At 44.3% G+C, this 23,485-nt stretch overlaps 1 protein-coding gene across 1 annotated transcript in view; it reads left to right on the top strand.

The window, feature by feature from the left end:
• The window catches only part of atp2b4 (ATPase plasma membrane Ca2+ transporting 4), a 130,454-nt gene that overhangs the window by 14,180 nt on the left and 92,789 nt on the right, over positions 1–23,485 (top strand). The window contains exon 2 of the mRNA XM_056275335.1: positions 18,653–19,168. Coding sequence (XP_056131310.1) covers positions 18,973–19,168 — 196 coding nt within the window. The 5' untranslated portion in view covers positions 18,653–18,972. The remainder of the gene's footprint in view (positions 1–18,652; positions 19,169–23,485) is intronic.

Below are 23,485 nucleotides of genomic sequence, written 5' to 3' on the forward strand. Positions count from 1 at the left end.
ACAACACGCCATCATGCAGCTCCCTGAATCCTCATTATGGCTACGGTTGTATCTATAAGCAGAGAAGTTAACCTATCGCGCTCACGCGTGTGTGTGTGTTCTTGAAGACACGCTTTCAAAGAGGGACTGGACACAGACTAGTCACGTTAACACGGGCTTCCCAGCAGGTCAGCAGGTCCAGGCTGATGATGCACAGGTCCCGGATGTTGGCGAGCCAGACCTCGTGTCTCAGCTGCTGGTCTCCAGCCTGGTCTCACAGTGACCTCTTCCTTCTCCCCTGTTACCGTCATCAGCTGGGTGTTGGTTGGTGACCATGCCACTGAGAGGGGGCCGGTGGTGCCTAGGAGGACGCCTGGTCGCACCAGGGAAATGGGCCTGGTAGGATTGACTGTCAAGTAGGCAGTCCAAATACAGTCCCTTGGTGTGACCTAGGTGGCCAACCAGCATGGGTCAGCCTTGAAGGGGTGCTTGAGACTGGAGTGGCGGTCCCCTCACTAGGCCACTCCACCATTGTTTCCCTGCCGGCTGGGTGACTCTAGCTTTCGGCACTGGTGCAGAGCAGTCGCGGGCTATGTGATCAGACTCGTCACACCGATAACAGCGGTCAGTCGGCCAGGGTGGACAGTTGCCTGGATGTTGGAGGCCATTGCCAAGACTGCTGTGGTGGAAGCTGAACTTGGTAGAGCTCTTCTACTCCTTCCTCTTCGTTAGCCAACCTGACGTACGATCAGAGAGCAGGGGCTTTCTGCTGTGGAAGCCGCATGGACAGTACCGCTTCAGCCTATTCAGCTTCACAGAGAGCTTTGCTGAGGGACTGGGGCATGGTGAGGCGAACATGCTGGTGCAACCACTCTGGTGTAAGCCTGCGCATAAAAGCGTGGAGGGCTAGCTCCTCTTGAGTTGATGCGTTGAACTGCGGTTAACTATGTTGGGCATGTAGCTGCACATCTGTGGCAAAAGTACCCAGGCTCTCTCCTTCTTGGTGGCTGCAGCTGGCTAGCTGCTACCTGCTCTATTCAGTGAAGAGTCATTGCCCGAATCGCCTCTCCAGGGCCATGGTCAGGGCGTGGAGGTCCCGCTGCTCAGCTGGGGTTAGGTCGAGGAGCACCTGCAAAGCCTTTCCCTCCAACACCAGAGCCAGGTGGATAGCAGCCTCCTCGTTGCTCCATCCATTGTGCTATGCCACTAATTGGACTTGCGAGAGTTACAGCTCTAGCTGTGTCATCTCATTGTACTTGGGCAACTTGGCTGGTGTTCTACACGTAGCATCCCTCCCAGACGCTAGGGGGCGGTCAGTAGTGGTGGGCAGCAGGCGTTCCCCTGTACTGGCCCTCTTGGCCTCTAGGGGGCGATTGGTAGCAACGGGCAGCATGCACTCCCCAGTGCTGGTCCTCCTGGCCTCGAGGGGGCGTTGGAGCCACGGTGTACTGGAGCCATCAGGATGGACTGGAAAACTTCCATCTCTGGTGGGCTCTGTCTTTTGCCATGCCAAGTTTTCCAAGTGCCAATGGGTCTGCTCCATGGCCCACCCCAGGCTCTGGATCTCCTCCTCCATTCTTCAGCTCAATCCCACTTCTGACATCAATGTGGTGACCCGGCATGGAAGAACGAGTCGAGAGGCAGAGATCTCTTTTTAATCACAACTGCCATGCCCCATACACCGCACACCCGCGGGGGTGCTCTTTTATTTAAACACCAGCCAGAACAGACCAGAACTGTCAACACACAACAACCCCGCCCCCCACAAGGTCACAACTGGCGACACCAGTCTAAGTCACTATCCTAAGGTCAGTCAGTCAGTTATAGTCCTCTACCCAGTTCGAGTGAAACCCCCAAACAACAACACATCCCAAAATGAATGGAACACCTAAACACACAATAATATTACACACTCAACTCAAACGTTAACAGTTCCATGAGCCCCTGCGCTCCCCCAGCGCGGAGCCGCTGACAGTCAGAGTGACTGACTCCCCTGGTTGCTACAATATTATGAAAATAAAGACAGGTGTTGGACCAAAATGGTCGCATGGCAAATCTTTTCTTTTTGGAAAGTGCAAGTTCATATTAGTCGCATTTGTGAGGGTCCGCCTTGGAGGCTGCACATCCACAGACTGACAGACAAAAGATTTTTATTAGGTAGAGTTTTTCGCTTGAGCGCTGCATATTGAAAACTTTTTTTTCCCCTTATTTCCCATTCAATCCACTTAGATGCTGCGCAAAAGTCTTTTAATGGCAGGAAAAAAAGTGGTTTTTCTGTCTGTGTGTATATGTATATATCTGTCCGCTGCTAATCTCGCGTACTACTGGGCTTGTCTGCCTAATAATTTTTGTGCACAGTTATGTCTGTATGATCAAGCACCTCGTGTGGTTGCGTTGAGTCAAAACCTTTGAAAAACCTGTTTTCTACCACAATTGAGTGCTAACTCCTCAGCTGGTTCTTTGCCTAAGTCCGAGCACTGGAAAAGGGGAGCTATGCAGGCAGTGCCTTCATATTTTCCTTTCTCCTGGTAGGCGAAAAAGGGTGGTTTGTTACCAAGTCGGAGCACCGGAGAAGGGGCGCTACGCCTGTTGGGGATGTAAAAAAAAACAACCCTCAACCTGCCAATGGAGTCTGCCTACAGTGGAAGCCTCCCTGAGTCCACCTTTTGTGATTGGGTCGGATGAGGTCAGGTGTCTGTTGTGCAATCAGAACAGCAGGAAAGCTGCAGGCCTTGATCTTGTGTGCTCAGCCACTTTAAAATGATGTGCTGCTGAACTTTCTTATGTTCTGACTTGTATTTTTAATTGGTCTATCAACCAGTGTAAAGTACCAGCATGCTTTAAATCTGCAGTAATAATTCCTGTGCCTAGCTGTTTAAAGGACTACAGGCACATTGCCTTAACATCTGTTGTAATGAAAGTGTTTGAGCGTATAGTATGTAAACATCTGTCCAGTGCTGTGCTACATCCCAATCAGTTTGTGTACAGGGCAAATTTAGGTCAGTGGATGATGCTGTATCTCTCCATCTCCACTCCATCTTGCAGCATCTAGAGGCGCCTGCAACCTATGCTCGGGTACCGTTCATTTACTATAGTTCAGCTTTTGATAATATAATACCCACAACAAACCTTTGCAGCTATAGGTTTCCATCAGTCTCTATGTCTCTGGGTCTTAGACTTCTTACTCGGCAGAACACAGGTTGTCAAATTCAACAATAAATTTTCAAACTCATTGACCATTAGCACAGGTGCCCCTCAGGGGTGTGCCCTGTTACCTCTGCTCTACTCATTATACCAATGACTGTATTTCACACTCTGACACTGAAAAATGACTAAGTTTGCTGATGATATGACACTGGTGGGGCTGGTTTCCTGTAATGATGAGACAGCTTATAGAAAGGAGGTCTCTTTTCGATTGGTGTCGAAATAACAATCTGGAACTGAACATCAACAAAACTAAAGAACTTGTGCTTGACTTCCATAACTGGCCATTAACAACCAGGCGGAAGAGAGAGTGGATCATTTCAAATTCCTTGGGACTACAATCTCCTCCTCCCTGAAATCGGAAGACAACTCACCAAAGATTATTCTTTCCAAGGCAACTTAGGAAATTAGAGTGTCAAATGTTGCAATGTTACAGTTCTACAGAGATGTAATAGAAAGTGTGCCCACTTTCTCAATAACTGTATGGTATGGCAATTCTACAGCCCACGAGAAAAAAAACTGTTGGACAGAGTCATGCGCACAGCTTCCAAAATGATTGGCTGTGAACTCCCCACCATTTCTGCGTTATACCATATTCGCATTCAGCAGAAAGGTTTTAAAATTTTAAAGGACTCCTCACACCCGGCCAACCCCCTATTCAATAATCCCCCTTCGGGTAAAAGACGCTGCAGTATCAACACCAGAACATCTTGCTTCACAATAGCACTTACCCTGCAAGCAATCCGCCGCATCCTAAATGCTTCACTGGTTATAAAAGTATAGTCTCTCTAAGCACATGCACTTTAATTTATCACTTTAAGGGCACGGGACATATATGGTTGCATTAACTGAATTAATGTAATATGTGGTTACCGTTGTTACTGCTGAGCACACAGAAAAAAATTCCAAATCAGCTGTAAAGATGATATGGCAATAAATTCATTGAATCTTGATCTGTGCTCTACTGAGTACACTCCCCTAGTTATTCAGCGGTTATGATTTCATTTTACTCAGCGACTTCATTGTGGAGACTTTGGACATGGCAGCACCGCTAGACACAGCTCTACAATGGTGCTTGTTGGAGCCACAAATACGAGTGTCAACCTGTTTCCTCCCGTCCAATTTAACCTAATTATGCTCATAATTGTCAGATAGATATTCAGCCCTTGCAGTAGGTTTACTTGGATTTGGATTTTACCTAATAGCTTATATAAAAGGGAGCCAAATTCACTATAAACCAAACTGCTTGTGTGCATGATGTCTGATAAATAGGCTTGTTATTCCTGCAAATTAAACCAGGAAGTAGCTCAGAAATGCGATTGACCATTGATAACATTGGACATTTCAAGTTACAATTTTTAATATGCTTCCAAACATGTTGTTTAGATAAGCAGGTTCATTTGGACTTACTGAAACATGTGATGCTCCTGTTGGTTTGCTCGATAAGACGCTGTTGTAAAGCTAAGGCGGCATGGTGGTCCAAGTGGTTAGCACTGTTGCCTCACAGCAAGAAGGTCCTGGGTTCGAACCCCAGGCCGTCCCAGGTCCTTCCTGTGTGGAGTTTGCATGTTCCCCCCGTGTCTGCGTGGGTTTCCCCCGGGTTTTCTGCTTTCCTCCCACCATCAAAAAGGCAAGCATGTTAGGGTTAACACTCCTGTCTGTGCCCCTGAGCAAGGCGATGGAAAGAAGAACTGGAGTTGGTCCTCGGGTGCTGCAGCTGCCCACTGCTCCTATACAATAGGATGGGTTACATGCAGAAGACAAATTCATTGTAAAAATATAATTCGTTGTAAGAACAGAATGTCAAATAAAGTGGTTTTCATTAGTGGGGCTGACATGTCCAAACTCTCAAATGAAGCTGATGAGTAAAATGATAAACGGCACGATGCACAACGCACAACGGCTAAAACTAAGAAATAAGACCCAGGCTGGGAAAAAAATTAAATAAAAACCCAAACAAAACTGCTCCAGGTTATAACAAAAATAGAAAACAGGTTTGATCCTCCATCGTTCAACAGTCAAGCGGCTGCTTTCCAGTTGGACTCACCAGAAAACGGTATAACTGACAGGATGCTGTGGTCTGCAGTCAGTTGGTATTTCCTGGCTTACAAGTCTTCAGCCTCTTAGGCCGACATGTAGACTCAATAACTCTTGTACCTGACTTGACCTTTCTCATTGACCTATCACAGAAGTGCTTCAGTGTGGAGAGTAGCCTAACTCACCACTGACACATTTTTTCAAAGAGCAGATGTTACACTATGCCTTATCTACATAGTCAACATTTTCTGATTTATTTGTAGATAGATATTATTGCTACAAATGTTTTACGGTGAAATATATGGGAATTTGGGAGCGTTCTCATTAAGAATAAACAACAGGATTTTATTAGACCCACGAATACCTACAATATATCATATTTATTAAAGACTTGATTTGTATTCATCAGCGTACTCCCCCGCACTTGAATAGCTATAAGTGTATTTGCACATCACTGTAAAAGTGGCCTACCATAGTGAGAGCAGCTGGGGGATCCACACTAGCAAGGACACTTGAGTCTGTAAACCACAGGAAGTTGAATCAGTTCATCTGGACACAAGTCTCATCACTCATCTAAGTGACCTCTTCAGTCTCAGCTGACTGCAGGCATCCCCACCCTTATAAACATTCATAAAAATATTATAAATAGTCTTTAAAAATGCCGTATCGCTGATTCTCAAAGAATAGCCTTATTCTTGATTTAATATAGGTACGCAAATGTGTATCTCTGTGTCTGTGACTGTTTGGTACTCTCGTCACTTTTATTACCAATGACTTTGCACTTCCCATTACTGCTGCAAAAACTCATTTTTCCCATGGGGAATGTAATTTAATTTGATTTATGTACTATATTAGAATGTGGATATTTTGCACTGGAAACTGGTTGGAGCAGTAGACATATTAAGTTTCCGGCTCTATGATGGGGGGGGGGGGGACTTTCCAATTGAATTTAAATCCAGGGTTGGAGACAGTGCAATGTGGGACCTGTAAAAATGAAAGGTGCCTCACGGTCAAATTTAGAAGTGCTATGTTTACTATTAAGTAGTTGAAGTGGAACTTCCTGGTTAGTGTGTGCATTAAGCGTCATACACAACTGGTCTCATGACTGACATTTAATTGGATAGGAACAAGTGGATTTCATTTTAGAACTACACGTTCAAGAATCCTCCCCAGTTGGGCGTAGCATAGTGGTCTAGTCCGTTGCCTACCAACATGGGGACCGCTGGTTCAAATCCCTGTGTTACCTCCGGCTTGGTCGGGCGTCCCTACAGACACAATTGGCTGCGTCTGCAGGTGAGAAGCCGGATGTGGGAATGTGTCCTGGTCACTGCTCTAGCGCCTCCTCTAGTCAGCCGGGGCGCCTGTTCGGGGGGGGGAGGGGGAACTGGGGGGAATAGCGTGGTCCTCCCACGCACTACATCCCGCTGGTGAAACTCCTCACTGACAGGTGAAAAGATGCGGCTGGCGACTCCATGTGTATTAGAGGAGGCATGTGGTAGTGTGCAGCCCTCCCCGGATCAGCAGAGGGGGGTGGAGCAGCGACCAGGATGGCTCGGAAGAGTGGAGTAATAGGGAATTCTGCCCCGCAAGCATCTATGTTTTTAAGAATGCAAAAAATGACTTGGAATGTAAATTTCCAGTTTTGACTTTTTTTCCTTTTCTCACGAAACAGCCCCAGCTGCAGCGGGGTAACGGGCAGCAGGGCATTTATCAAGGGCGAGGGAGATGACTGATAAGAAAGTGTACACGAAGGGGATGATCAGCAGGTCGAACCCGTCACACAAAAACCAAAACTTGACGATAGAAACAAGTTTTTGTCTGTTTGTATGCGCTGACGTGTCTTGTTTTGCCAACATCACTGGGGACTACAGCGGCAACGAGGCCCCGAAATGAGTGTGTAGTTTGCTCTGTCTCTTCTTTGTCATTCATGGAGGGAAGATGTTGCAAATACTAAAGTTGTTTAAACACAGATAACAGAATGTACTTGAATAGATCAGTCCAGTCATGAGGATTTACAATTTACAATTTCATTTAGCAGACGCTAGCTAGCATGATGTTCTGACATTTAAGCGTAGTGTCTCAAAATTTCAGTTGCACCTATAGTCCTGCCAATACGGGCTGGGCAATAGTTCACTATTGGCATTAAATGTCTTTCCCTGGTGTTGTGTCGGGATTAAATTCAGACGTCATATCGTGATGCAGTTTTGTCGTCAAATTTAATGATGACGAGAATCTATTAACCTAGAATCGTTGACCAAATGAGGTCTGAAATATTTGAGGAAGTATTATTTGAAAGCTAGTTTTGGTTTGATATTATAGTTTACCAAACAGTTCACTGTGTTGAACCTCAGATGGATTCTTAAAACGTGGTATTTTTGCACATGTAAGCAGATATCCTGATGTGTTTATATCGTATAATGTAAAATTTCCAGTGATTATTGTGATAATGTCTATCATCCTGCACTACGACCAACACTTGTTAGCTGCATGAGTATTAAGCCATGCTATATGCTTTCACGGATATATACCAAGTCTAGTTGCCCTTGATTCAGCTCCTTTGGATAACAATGAACTGGATGAATGAGAACATTCACAGACAAGCCATGCTATAGTATTTTACTTGTTTATGACCAGTATGTTATATGGTATATTTTATTATTCATTCATTCATTCATTCATTCACTCACTCACTCACTCAGGGTTGTGGGGATGCTGGATGCTATATTTTATTAGCATTTTAGTATTTGTCTAGTCAAGTCATCAGTTTTGCAGTCTCCAAGGGCTCTACATTCGAATACACAATGGAAACACAGGTTGATATAGCTGACGAAAATGGATGAAACCCTTCTGTCCTAAGAACCTTGAGTCGGACGAGAAACCTCTTCTTCGCCATAGCTTCAGATGAGGGCATCCATCTTTCGGGATGCCAGCAAATAGGCATTCCTTGTCCTCCCTGCTCTATTTCTACCATTTTTCCTCTCTTTTCTGATTTCTCTTGGCTATGTCCTGCTGTTATCTGCAGGTGCAACGATAAAATTTCACCACAGGCCTAATCAAAATTGAATAACCTCTATATGCCCCTTCTCCTTCCCTCTGTGATCCAGCAACTTGGTGGTTTCATGGAAAAGGATAACACAATATGGTAGCGGAGAATTTACACCCGGGTGTCTGTTGGATTGTCATGGTGAGAAAATTAAAATGGGGGCATATTCTCTCTCCCCCTCTCTTGCTTTTTCACGCGCACGCACGCGCACCGATCTAATAAAGCTAGATGGATGCGATGCCTGACTCACAATGAGAGACACCGGTTTGCTTTGTTTAGTAAGAAATATGTCAGTGTTTTTTTTTTTCTTCTGTTTTCACTCTTCATGGTCTCATGATTTTGTTCGCTCTCTCTCTGTTGCTGCAGCTCTCTCTCTGTCTCTTGTCTCTCTCTCTTTCTCGCTCTCTCTCCTGCTCGCTCTCTCTCCCCCACTGTGGCGGGGATTTCCCTTTCCTCCATAAGTCACATGACTGCAGTTTAGGGTGTGGTCTCTTGCATTCCAGGCTTCCTTCTCGCGCCGCACGCTGCAACATAAAGCCAGACAGGGTACAGACAGGATGGAAGGAAGTGAAAGGAAGGACGGAAGGAGGGGGGGGGGGAAAATCAATAAAATGTGGACTGCGAGAGACCGATGAGCAAATAAAACAAGGGCAACAGGGAGGATATAAGTATGGACAGCAATAGTAAGTGACAGTGTAGGTTCCAGAGCTGTGTGTGTGTGTGTGTGTGTAAGATCAGTCTTAAACCGCTTGGTAAATGAAGGTTGTTTTTTTTTCTAAACACAGCGCACACATGCACCCTGATGTGTCGTCCAAGAGCTCTTATCCAGTGTTTTTGAGGGTCTTTAGCAACTTATTTCTCTTTGGACTTATCATAAAATGCCTGGAGAAAATGGGGTTGAAGTGTGTGCGTGTGCGTGCATGCATGTGTGTGTGTGTTAGACAGAGAGAGAGAGAGGGAGAACTCTAAAAGCCTGATTGATCGGTTGCTGGGTTTGATCTGAAAAGTTCCTTTTTGTTGAGGGTGTGGCTGTCTTGCATCGTGAAAAGGAATATAGCATGTGTGTGTGTGTGTGTGTGTGTGTGTGTGTGTATACACGTATGTGTTGTTGGAGTGACAGTGCAAGTATGTGTGCAACAACCAGGCGTTAATGGAAGAGGGCGGCGCAGTCCACTGCTTTAGTATGCAAGGCAGGTGTGCCTGCAGAGGCAGGTTGGTGGAGAGAGGGGGGGGGGCGGGAAGGAAGGAAGGAAGGGAGAGGAATCTGATGAAAGACGGAGGATAGAAAGAGTGTCCAAGATTAAACCTTTTTGATTCCCAGAAATAGATTCATCGAGTTGTCTGTGTGTGAAAGAGGGATAAAAAGATGGGAAGATTCAGAGATTTCATATTTTCCTATTTTCCCTTTCTCTCTCTGAGCCTCTCTCCACGTTTTTGATCTGCCTGTAAACCCATGTATGTACTTTCCTCTCTCCCCATCTCTTCTTCGCATTGTCATCTGTTTATCTATTTGCCTCCTTTCACCCTGCATTTCCAATCCCCTGCCAAATGCCCTGACTGCTAATGGTGTGTGTGTGTGTGTGTGTGTGTGTGTGTGTGTGTGTGTGTGTGTGTGTGTGTGTCAGTCAGAGAGAGCTCGCAGGTAAGCTGAATCCTCTCGCTTGAAACGACAGGAGAAATGGGATAAGACATGGATGTAAAAAGAGTGGGACAGAAAATGGGAGAAAGAGAGTAGGAGAGATAGGGGCCTGAGGGCCTCAATTTGCAAGCTACTTGAACACCACCTGATTAACAAATTGCAACATAACCAAGGAGCAGCATAAATTAAACCTCCATTATCCCTTTAACTACAAAGCTAAATCCTGTATTTTTTCTTACCGGGGTTTACCTTTGGTCTAAAAGGGTCTCTGGCTCAAAAGTCAAGGACATCCGTCCTGGGTATGTCAGGTATGACACATCAATCTTCCTAAACATGGTCTCAACATTTTCTCGAGATCATGAAAGGGTCTTACGGAATCCAGACATTCATACTTTCCACATACATGAGTCTGCCACATGTTTAACACAAAACCAATTAAACTGCCCATTCCTGTTCCATTCCTGATTGCTTTTTTTTTTAAATGACATGGTTTTTTTTTTAAGATTATTTTTTTCTGCTCCTTCGCGTTGAAAGGAGCCCGTTGAGGTGGTTCGGGCATCTGATTAGGATGCCTCCTCGGCGCCTTCCTTTCGATGTTTACCCGGCACAGCCAACTGGGAGGAGACCCCAGGGTAGACCCAGAACTCGCTGGAGGGACTACATGTCCAGTCTGGCCTGGGAATGCCTTGGGATCCCCCAGGAGGAGCTGGGGAGTGTTGCTGGGGAGAGGGACGTCTAGAGTGCCCTACTTAGCTTGCTGCCAGCACGACCCGACCCCGGAGAAGCGGCTGAAGATGAATGAATGAATGAATGATTGGGGTTTTTTGGGGGCATTTTCCGCCTTTACAGATAGTCATCGGGTTACGAACGCCCGGCATACGAATAGGGGTGGGAATCTTTCGGAATCTCACGATTCAATGCGATTTCGATTCTTGGGGGTCACGATTCGATTCAAAATCGATTTCCGATTCAAAAGGTTTCCCTATTCAAAATCAATTCTAGTTTGCGTACATAGGGGTGCTAATTTCAGGATCTACTCCCGTCCGCTGTGCACTAAGAAAGGCGGTGTGGCAAATTATGGCATGAAAGCAGACTAAAGTATGTATAAGAATATGTCGTTTTTATATTTGAGAAAATTACATCAATTGATTGTGTAAACTACTAATAAGACACGTTAGCCCCTAGCTAACGGGTCTGACCCTTTAGCCGAGCGGTTAGCGATGTCGCCTTGTGGTGCAGTACACCCCGTATCGAATCCCGCACCGGGCAAGAAAATAACCGGTTACAATTGCAATAATGTAAGCACACAAAGGCAAACCTAACCTTTCTCAGAGAAAACCGACGCGATGGTCTGTCGTACTTTGTCTCGGTTGTCTGGATCATAAAAGCCTTCATTGTGGACTACGCTGTAGGGGCGCAGGTCTTTTGGAATGAAACAGGTGATGGATCTAGTTTTTCCCCATTCGGAATTGGCCAGGAGTTTGGTAAAGTAGCGCAATGTGCGTTTGTTGACGTTGCAGGAGGTCGTTGTTCCACTTTCAACTCTGGGTGATGACGTATGATGCGAGACATAACATTTACAGTGTAGCGAATTCGGGGGACAACGCAACCACAGGAACTGCCGCGGCCGGGAAGCGAACCCGTATCGCCGCACCGCAGGAGACATCGATAACCGCTCGACTAAAGGGCCAGCGTGTCTGCTTATCCATGCACGTTACAATGGTATTCTCGAAAAACTTTAATTTTGCAAATCTTGCATATCGAATGAGTCACGTGAAGCTCCTTCTTCCCCGGGAGACTGTAAAATTCAACATGCGCCCAAACGTTTGCCTGCAACGATGATGGGACTGGCTGGATTTGTTGCTGCTCCATTTTTAGAAAGGCTACCAAGAGCTAGCGTTAGCATCGACTGACTAGCCACTGCCGTGTTTTCCGGAAGCCGGAACCAGGTGCGCGGCAAGTCAACATTGCCAGCAGCGAGGCGGCAACTGCGCCTGATAAACGGAAATTAAAAAAAAGTTAAACAAAGTCGATTTTTGGAACTTCAGTGAATCTATTCAGAATCGCACAAGATAAGACTCACGATTCTTGCCTGAATCGACCCCCCCCCCCGACGGTTCTTACGAACCGACCTCCGTAAAGCCTATTATAAAATAAAAAATGGAGACCGGACGGACTACTTTGTGCGACGCTCAAAACACAGCGCGTTTTAGGCGGTTCGTCGGCCCGAGGGAGAACGACGCCACATCGTCGTCGCCATTTTAAGTCAGGTCGCGTAAACGTTGTTAAGTGCGTTGACTCGATTTTTTCGTGTTTACCCTCGTAATCACGGCCTCGTAGCGTAAATCAGATGATGGGGATGGGGACGCACCGAAGAAAAGGAAAACGATCGCGGTTGAAGCGAAAATAATAAAGCGTTCAGAGAGAGGTGGGACGCTCTTACCGTCTTTTCACTTAGACGGTGAGGCGGGGAGGCGAGCCCGCTCAGGGTTCTCATTTCTGGCGTCAAACGGCCGGCCTTCGCTGGTCGCCACCCGCTCCGGTGACAGTGGCAGGGGGGGAGTTTGAAATGTAAGACATTTTTCTTTAATGTTTTTTTTATACCTATACACATGTTCTCTCTCTCAACTATAAACACTGAACCGTTACTGTGTTATCATATTTATGATGTTTTAGGGAAAATGTATATACTATATTGTAGAGGAGCTCAAGCAGGTGTCGTGGCAACTTTCTCTTTCGGCTACACAACGTGCACCATTTATTCCTTCAACCATTACGACAACAAAAAAACCCGCGCAGCGGAAGTGTGTCACTGTAAACCCGAACCGAGAAAACAGCAGCTGTAAACTAACTTTCCTACTAGCTCAATAAGGGGAATTATGTATCCCCATAACCACTACACTATAACAATTGACGCTAGTTGTGAACTGTACGTAACTGTTCCGACTTGCATACAAATTCGATTTACGAACAGACAAAACAGAACTCGTTCGTAATCCTGGGACTTCCTGTATTAGATGGCAATGGTAGAGAGAGAGACAGGAAAGGCAGGGGAGAGAGAGGGGATGAAATGCAGCAAGGGGCCCGGGCCAGATTCGAACCCAGGCCGCTGCGGTAAGGACTCAGCCTTATGTGGTACGCATTTTACCAGGTGAGCCCCAACATGTTATTGAACTTGTAATTATTTAAGTATGACCATAAATGGTATTTTATTTCATACAAGGTGCGGGTGGATTATTCCAGTAAACCTTTCACTCCCTCGTCACACCTGAGCACAAACGCTTTGTAAGTATCTTGTGATCTGTAACGGCATACGTTATCTGGATGATGAACAATCCAATCACACAGTTTGCATTTACATTGCATTGTGATCTGAATTATTTTTTTGTATGTGCTATGCAAAGGCAGTGGGTGGAAGGGAAGAGCGCAGGTCTGTATTGGTCAGCAAAAATAATGGTCAAACAAAACAATATCTCGTTTCTTCAAATTGAAGGGGTTATTTTAAAGGTACAATCCTGAGTTTGAATGTAAACAAAAGGGTCGCCCTGTTACCACAATACAAAACATAAAGTTAGAATCATTAATATAGAGACTAACAATAAACCACTGCTAAGTCGGAGTTTCTACTGTATTCTGATGCTGCTAAAGGTTTTTTTTTTACATCGGTAATGTTTGTAACTGTTGAAGTTAAACACGTCAGTATTTTCAGTTACGATCAGTTGAGAAAGACACAAAATCCTTATTTTCAACCAACAACTCAAACCTTTCAATTATGTATGTAGATGTACCACAATTTTATATGGTCACATAATTCACAGATTGGGCTTTTAACAACTATGATGCATCAGCAAGAAGTTGTTTTTTTAGCCACAATTGTATTTGTAGCTACTGTGAGTGTAACAACACTCATTTACCATGGTGGTAGGGGTTGATACCAAATTTAGCTGATTCTGAGAAGGGGTAATATTTCTACCCCCGGGGTGGTACTTTCTGACCAATGTGAGCACACTTGTATGGATTGCAATTGCATCTGGCTCTATCCGAGTGTGATCCGATCCTAATGCAAGTCAGACTACCACTGGACGTTGTCTTGGCAGATCCAATCACGTTTCGGTCACAAAACATGCTGTATCCATTTACACCTTGTGTTATTATGCAGTTTTCCTCATCCAGATAAGTTATTTGGACATAGAGTGCATGTTCGAGGGGTAAATGGGGTCAGAGCCTTATGATTTGAGTTCTTGGACGGCATCACAAAAATTCACTTCCGCATGTGAGCCCTCTCTGATGGACTAGTAAGGGTGCAGTAAGCAACTTAACTCGTGTCTGGACTCAATAGCAATGCTATTATTGAATTTAGCTGGTGGTGTAAAATCTGTTCCATTCGTTCTGTTGCCTTCTCTGATTACCATATCACAGAAGATATGCAAACTAACATTTCAGTGATACGTCGTTAGAAACTGAATTTTGAAAATGAAGCTAAAATATTGTCTACTCGAGAGGGACTGGCATAACATGTAGCCTATATCTTTGTGTGTGGATTTATTACATAATCAGCAACTTGGTTAACATTGGCAATAGCTTACTTTGCATCTGATGCATCCTTAGTAAATGCTATATTCTTTCATTTCAAATGTTGGTGTATGCAAGAAGTGTGGTTATGATTGGCTTGTTCGGTTTTGTGGTGTACACAAACAACTATATTTTCTTTTTTTCTTGTTTCTTTGTTTCCATACTTGGATATTTCCTGCCATTTGTTGCCGGTCCCCCATACACATTTTCTGCCAGCTCTGCAAAATTGTCATATTGTACAGCACTCAAGGATAAAAATGATATTAATGGGATTTGCTGGTTATTCATTTTCCTTTTTTTATGTAATTTTTTCAGCACTGATGGAAGGACACATTTCCTTTTCTGTTTGTTTTTTTTTTTTTTTAACCTTGTGGTACTATTGAAATATAAACAAGACCAAGCACTATTACTATGCATATGTACATCATGATCAAGGTTGGGAGGGTTACTTTATAAATGCATTCCATTACAATTACAAATTACCTGTTGAAACATGTATTCAGTAACTTACTCTAAGTATCACAATATTAAAGTAATGTAATATGATTGCTTTCAGTTACTTTAGATTACCTCAATGCCAAATAGGAAAAAAATATAAAAGAAAAGATAACAATAACATGACTTTTACTTAACTAGGTAGAATGAGTAGGATTTTCCTAATAGACTCATATGAAATTAATCCCTCTCAATCATCACTTATGACCCACTAGATGTGTGTGGCGGTATCTGTGTCTGCAGAGACCCTGTCCTCTGTCTGTTTATATTTTAAAAAAGACGTGCATGTTAGGGTTAGTACTCCTGTCTGTGCCCCCTGACCAAGGCAATAGGAAGAAATAACTGGAGTTGGTCCCCGGGTGCTGCACGGCGGCTGCCCACTGCTCCTAGATAACAGCTAGGATGGGTTAAATGCAGAGAGTAAATTTCATTTGTATGTATGCACAAAATGACTAATAAAGAGTATTCTATTCTATTCCATTTTCTTATTTTGCTGTGTACGGGACATTTCTGGGCGTTAACCTTTGGGCAGTGGGACTATAAAAACGTAGTGACAGGTGCCAGATCAAGATCATAAGTATGCATCCAAGAGAAAGCTAGGACAATGGCAGACGCAGCACCAGAAAAAAAAAAGCATCTATAGCAAGGCGAAACGCCAAGCGGACAATGCTCATTCCAGAACGAGAGGGAATTTGGTTGGCTTTCACCTGCTGGCGAGCACTGAAGGAGAGGATGGGAATGAAGAGCGCCGTGGAGTTGGCCTGTACACTGGGATGTGTTCTAGCAACTGCGGTCAGGGGGCGTGTCCTTCTGGTGTCGTTGAGCCGGGAAGGAGGAGCCAACTTTGAATGTTGTGTTTATCCTTCTCGTTCTGTCTGTAAAGCTGGTTTAGGTAGTTTTTTTTATGGAATCATTGGGCAAAAATTCCACAATAACCTTTCAGCAAGTGGTCTGAGCGAAAACTGGAGTTCTGCACTTCCTCTTGGCTCAGTATTCAGAAGATCTAGCCCAGACGGAAGATTTTAACCAGTCACGGGCCATTTCAGAGGGTGTTCCTATTGGCTATAAAAGCTAATAGGAACACCCTCTCCGTAAAGCCTATTCTGAGTTTGCGTAGCGAGTTTATTTTCCTTTGGTGGTAGTGACTGAAAAACAGAAACAATAGTTGCTAATTATTTTCTTATCTGTAGTTATCTGACATCTATTTCCTCACCTTTTATTTATTGAATAACTTTCTGGCACACGGCCCAAAGTGCTATGGCGAACTGAAAAGCAAAATCTGATTCATTTGTGTGGACAGATGGAGGTGGAGTTGCTGCCTAGCGCATACATGAATTGAGGTGTGACATCATCGTTTCCCCAAACACTCCATTTTACATGTACACACATGGGCAATGGCATGGCTCAGGCGGTAGAGTGGTCATCTAGTAATCTGAAGGTCACCGGTTCGATCCCCGGCTCTTCCAGAGAGCGTGTCGGAAGTGTCCTTGAGCAAGGCACTGAACCCCTAACTGCTCCTGATGAGCAAGATGGCACCTTGCATGGCAGCCTCCTCCATCAGTGTATGAATGTGTGTGTGAATGGGTGAATGTGAGGCGTACTTTGAGTGGTCAGTAGACTACAAAAGCGCTATATAAATGCAGTCCATTTATTTACCATTTACACATGGATACACAGAAACTGGAGTTTTTACAAATCCACTTAAGAAGTTTGTTTAAATACATTTCTGGGGCGTCCAGGTGGTTTGGCGGTCTATTCTGTTGTATCAACATGGAGATCGCCGGTTCAAATCCCCGTGTTACCTCCAGCTTGGTCGGGCGTCCCTACAGACACAATTGGCCGTTTCTACGGGTGGGAAGCCGGATGTGGGTATGTGTCCTGGTCGCTGCACTAGCTCCTCCTCTGGTCGGTCGGGGCACCTGTTCGGGGGGGGGACTGGGGGGAATAGCATGATCCTCCCACGTGCGACCACGTCCCCCTGGCGAAACTCACTGTCAGGTGAAAAGAAGCAGCTGGTTACTCCACATGTATCAGAGGAGATGTGGTAGTCTGCAGCCCTCCCCGGATCGGCACAGGGGGTGGAGCAGTGACCAGGACGGCTCGGAAGAGTGGGGTAATTGTCCGGGTACAATTGGGGGAAAAAAAAACAAGGAAAAATAAAAAAACCAAAACAAAACAAAAAAAATCTCTGTTTTAGTGACCTAAAATGTAGTTTGCATGTGAACAAAAGGCCAATACGCATAGAAAAAGCTGCGTGTACCCATGTACTGCTAGGACTAGGCCTAAGGGACTCTTAACCCTATCCCATCTCGGTTCCCATGACTACCCGTGCCCCATGACCCCCATCTCAATGGAAAGGGTTTTTTTTGGGTTTTTTTTTTTCCAAATGACTGTTTCGCTGATTCTATGGATGCACACACAGTGTGGTTTTAGTTACGAATGTGCCAGGCTTCAAAGGTTCATGTAAAGGAAATTATACAGTAGGCTAGACACCTGCCTACAGTAAGTGGACCTCATCAAGTAATATGTCTCTAGAAAAGACGTGTAGCCTATATAACGTTTCAGTTAAGTTCCTTCGTGGCAAACAAAAGCAACAAAAAATGAATGAACATAAAAATGTACTATTGTACAATGTGCTCTTTTTTCTTAACAAAATTATATTACCTGATTTAATAATGAATGTACAATTTTAGGCCACGAGCCCCTGGTACTCCAGGGAAACAAGCTTAGGTAAACCACCATGCTTTTCAGGTGACTGGATTTCTCCCTCCAGTTGTGAGAATAGGGAACAAATCACACTCCGTATCGCTTCAGCAAGGAACACAACATTTCCTTCTAAAATACAGGACGATTCCGTGTTCTAAGGGACGGGTGGCAATATAAACAAGCAGGAAACCGTTGATGAGAAAATCAAAGGACAGACAAACAGACACCTTCCATTTTAGTTAGATTAGTTCCAAGAATTTTGAAATGTATATAGTTCATATATCAAAACTAACGAACGCGCTTCCTTCTAAGCGTCCCTCTCAGGTCATCCATGAGTGAGTGAGTGACAACAATTTGCGAAGCAAAACCCATGGCGGCAGTTGCGCAGTGCCGTGGGTAAAACAATAATTTTGTATTATTTTAGAAATATAATCCCAAAAAATAATCCCCATTTTTAAATATTGTGTCAGTAATCTGATTAGGTCTTCTTTTTCTGTGGCTGTATTGGAATACGGTTACATTTTTTGTATCCTGATAACGTAACACCCATTACTGTATTCAATTACTCCCCAAGACTGATCATGATATGCCTTTTACAGCATAGTAATTACATTTTTCCAGCTCAGTCTAAATGTCCAGTGAGTGGACAAGATATTTTCCAGTTGATATCTAGCAATCAGTCCTTTATCTCAAAAGAGCAGTGCTAATCTTGGACAACTGTGGTTTTCAATAAATAACTTGGACAAAGTTAGCAGTCCTTGATAAGGAATTCTCCGTTAACTGTGTCATACAGGCATGTGTTAATTGTGGAAAATTCGAACAAGGCTTTTAGCAACACTATATTGATGCCTAACTCCTACTCATGATCTATCTTGTGCGTATTGCCCGAAGAAATCAATTTCATGGCCATATCTCACCATCGTCCTTGTATATTGCCAAGTAATAAAGTGCTGTTTTCTTCTCTTTTAATTATGCAGTGTTGTCAGATGAGAAGACGAGGAGGTCGCCAGATTATGTTTACAACCCTTTTCCCATGAATATGGACTTTAAGGCCAAGCATTAACACCAGCCACTGTTTTGAAAACTACACAACCTGCAAATCCTGTGCAACTGCAGAGGGATATCCTGGTGTGGCTATTCAGCAGTCTAAGCCCAACCAGCTCCTACGTTACTAACTCGGAGGAGCTTGTGTGAGTGAGATTTTTTTCTTCTTTTTCCTCTTTTTTTTCTCCCCCAAGTTTACTCTTGAAGACTTCTCTGTAAGAAGTAGAACAGCACTCAAATAAACAAGACCAAAATGGCCAACAACACGGTGGACCATCCTCCGGGCAATTCGGTTGCTGAGGACAACCATGAAGGGGATTTTGGAATAACCATGATGGACCTTAGAAACGTGATGGAGCTGAGGAGCGGTGAGGCTGTAGCCAAGATAAGGGACACTTACGGAGACGTACAGGGGATCTGCCGCCGGCTCAAGACATCACCTATAGAAGGTAAGGCATGTCCAACCCCAGTCTCTTTGCCACTGTATTTCATCCTTCAACCACAGTGATGAAAGATTAAGGGCAGCATTCTGATAGTTTATCATCCCACCTCTATAAAGTGTGTACCCTAATGTAGTTTGTTAATCCCACTTTCATGTAGTCTGTCACCAATGTAATTACAGCGCACTTACAGTACTGCATATCAATAGGGCGGCGCGGTGGTGCAGTGGTTAGCGCCATCGCCTCACAGCAAGAATGTCCTGGGTTCAAACCCTGGGGTTTTCCAGCCTTGGGGTCATCCCAGGTTGTCCTCTGTGTGGAGTTTGCATGTTCTTCTCATGTCTGCGGTGGGTTTTCTCCAGGTGCTACAGTTTCTCTGTGTCCCCCCCACACCACCACCACAACCACCACCATCAAAAAGACGTGCATGTTAGGGTTTATACTCCTGGCTGTGTCCTGGACCGAGGCATGGCAAGACAAACTGGAGTTGGTCCCCGGGTGCTGCATGGCGGCTGCCCACTGCTCCTAGCTACATAGCTAGGATGGGTTAAATGCAGAGCATAATTCCCCTACGGCGATCAGTAAAGTGTATCAAAATCCAAATTACAGTAGAGGAGCCCTGGGCTGATCGCCAAATAATAAGATGCATATGGATTAAACAAAAAATGGTTAATGTCGACTGCTGTCATTAAAAAAACCTTCCTTAAATTCTTTAATGACTATAATGGATAGACAATATTGTTAGTGCACATGATTGGTTCTCACTTTATCAGCACCCTCAACAGAAAGGCTGGAAAGAAGGAAGGTTGCAAGGAAAGGGTATGTGGTATAGAAAAAGTTTGTTTTTTCTGCTGTGAAAACCAATGTTGGCAGCTAGGGCTCAATAGTTTCCTATTATTGAATCAATGTAATGCATTAACGCAGCGGTTCTCAAACCTTTTCGGCCGGGCCAGCTTTAACAATGGAAAAACCCCTCCAGCAGACGACAAGTCCTCAATCGGTGTCTTTGTGTAGATAACAGTGAACATGACCAGTCAACAAGCGTTTTGCTTTTATTTTCTCAATGAGCTGCTGGTCCGAGTCATTTGAAATATCACATATATGCCTTCGATTAGAATTATTGCACACACGGCAGCAGGAAGTAACTGCTCCACTGTCGTGTGTGTCTTTATGCATGCGCAACAATCCAGGTAAGGAAATCACAGAAAGTTGAATCAGTTCATCTGGACACAATGTTTATTGAGAGAAACGTTTCATCACTCATCTAAGTGACATCTTCTGTGACTTAGACCTCTTCCACACTGTTGTGTGTGGTTTTCTACGCTTTGCATTTGATATGTGGGTAACTGTGTTTTTTTCTCACCAGTCCCTCAAAGGTAGAATCTGTAGTGAGTGTTAAACAGCAGCTTATAAGCAAATGAGCCTGAATTTGGTACTGCTTTTTGCTTACTTTTTTATTTGGGGTCTGATTAGGCCGCGCAGTGGCCCAGTGGTTAGCGCTGTTGCCTCACAGCAAAAAGGTCCTGGGCTCAAACCCCGGAGTTGTCCGACCTTGGGGGGGGGGGGGGGGGTCAGCGTCCCAGGTCATCCTCTGTGTGGAGTTTGCATGTTCTCCCCGTGTCTGCGGTGGGTTTTCCCCGGGTGCTCCGGTTTCCCCCACCATCAAAAGAAACGTGCATGTTAGGGTTAATACTCTTGTCTGTGCCCATGACCAAGGCAACGGGAAAAGAACTGGAGTTTTTCCCCAGGCACAGCATGGCGGCAGCAGCCCACCGGTCCTAGCTACACAGATCACAGCTAGGATGGGTTAATTTGAAATGAATTTCCCCAAGGGGATTAACAAAGGAAACTTAAAATTTAATTTTTAAATTTCTGTATGTGTGTGTGTGTGTGTGTGTGTGTGTGTGTGTGTGTGTGCGTGTGCGTGCGTGCGTGCGTGCGCGCGTGTGTGCGCGTGTGTGGACGTTAACTGGGAATGGGGCAGGGGTTATGAGAGCATGAGGGGACCTCTTTGGTCTCTGGTACTGTCACACTTAGTGTAGATGGAGTGATGTTTAGGAAAAATGGGCGTTTTTAAGATAAACAGCGATGCGGTATTGAGTCTTTAATTATGGCTCTGCATCTCGTCTGTGTGCCGTAAATCATTCCATCCGATTTCCCAGGCAATCCAATGCCGAGACAAGCACTTGGAGTCATTATACAGCGATATCTAATCTTCTTGCTGTTTGTCTCATTTGCTTGTGTCAATCATACAGAGGCATCGAAATTAAACTGAGATTGATAATCGGTGAAAAACTCCTCGTAGCAGCTTTAAATATTAAATTAGCATGTTCTGGGAAATTAACTTTAGAGTCTGACATCTTTTGCTGATTCTTTAAATCCCATTGCAGCTACAAACAGCAATAATGTAGGCCTACTGGTATTGTTTCTGTGGTGACCAGCTCACTCCCTGCTCCTCATTAGAGCTCAAACACTCAAGGGCCCAAAGGCCCTATTTTTTCTGTAGGGATTATTATTATTATTATTGTTATTATTATTTTATTTTTCTTCATGACTTGGCCATTTTTGAGGTGGTTCCCATTGGCGAGAACTTTGGTACAAATGTCAGTCCGTCTGACAGTTACCCAGGGACAGAGGCTTGGCCCTGGGTGTGGCCCAGGGACTCCATAGCACCGCCATATGTCATTGAGGCTTGTGCCCTGGCATATAATTTCACCTACACGCACCAAATTTGGAAGGCATGCGGGTCTCCCTAAGACGATCAAATTTGTAATGTGCATTGTATTAGCCACACCCAACAGGAATTGTTATTTTGGATTTTGTGCGTTTTGACACATTACATTTTGAAACACTCTCCCTGGACAGTTCGTCAGATTCATGTCAGATGTGGTGTATATAATATCAAGATGTTGCTGGTTTTAAATTGTGAAGGGATTCTTAATATCTTGCAAGGTGTCGAAATGGCGAAGCGATGAATTTATGTTTCGCCACGCAAACAGGAAAGATGTCATAAATTCACCGTGTATTGCTTGATATGGCTCAAACGTCACAGATTCTGGGCTATGATGGTTGTGATGATATCCACATGCCCAAAGAGCCTCTCTGGTATAACGCCACCATTTGGCAACAGGAAAGAGGAAGCTGTAGGAACTTGACTGTACATCGTCCAATATGCAGCAGACTTGACATGTATATGCATTGTGTGGTCTACTGTTGATATACAGCAACTTCTGTTGATGTGTCAAATGGGGTCGCCATGGCAAACACATGACGCCATACCAAACAGGAAATGAGAATAGCTCGGCAATGTTTTAATTGATTATCCTCAAACTTCATATGGTTATTGAAGGACCGCTCCTTATCACAACCACGTGACGTGAAGCGTAGTTATAGCGCCACCTATACTTTAAGAGGTGAACTGCACTTCTAATGGCTCCTACAGGTATTATGTGATTGACTTCAAATTTGATCTCCACAATTTATATGCATGCCTAACACAAAATTGGGAATGTATGTGTCAAATGAGGATGATGTGCCAGGCACTTGATGACATGCCAAAGAGGAAGTGGGAATAACTTCGCAATGCTTTGACCAATCAGCCTCAATCTTAATATGGCTAAAGAAGGACCATTCCTGATCAAACCTATTTGGCATTTATGATGCATAGTTATAGCTCAACCTTTATCTTAAGAGGAGTATTACACTTTAAACTTCCACACAAGTTTTTTTTTCTTTACTTCAAATTTGACCACCATAACCCCAAAGCATGTCTGATTCTAATTTGGAAGTGTATAGTTGATGTTTTGAATAAGATTGCCATTTCAGATTCATGACATCATGCCAAACATGAAGTGGGAATAACTCAGCAATGCTCTGGCTGATCAGTTTCATACTTCATATGATTATTGACGGACCACTCCTGATCACACCTATGTCACATTAATGTGGCATATTTATAGAGCCACCTACATTAAAGGGATGTATTACATTTTAAACTCCAATATATTGCAATTTTAACTATTCTTGTGCTTGCTGTGTTGGCCATGTACTGAGTCGTCCCAAGTTTTTGTTGCAAAAGAGATGGTGTTGTTGTCAAACAGGAAGTAAAAGCTCCATCTCTGCATCAGTTTGGTGTATTGGCATGGAACTTCATACGTAAACTCTAAACCCATTCACACAGTGTCCGATAATCCTGAAAATTCAGAGCCGTATCAATTGACCTCCATTAGCGTTACCACAGCTGCCGCTCCTTCTGATTGCACATGGGGTGTGAGGGCCCATTCAACACTGCTTGCAGCTTTATTGTTATGCTTCGGATTAAAAAAA

Source organism: Lampris incognitus, chromosome 2 (genome assembly GCF_029633865.1).
Source record: "Lampris incognitus isolate fLamInc1 chromosome 2, fLamInc1.hap2, whole genome shotgun sequence".
Classification (NCBI taxonomy): Eukaryota; Metazoa; Chordata; class Actinopteri; order Lampriformes; family Lampridae; genus Lampris; species Lampris incognitus.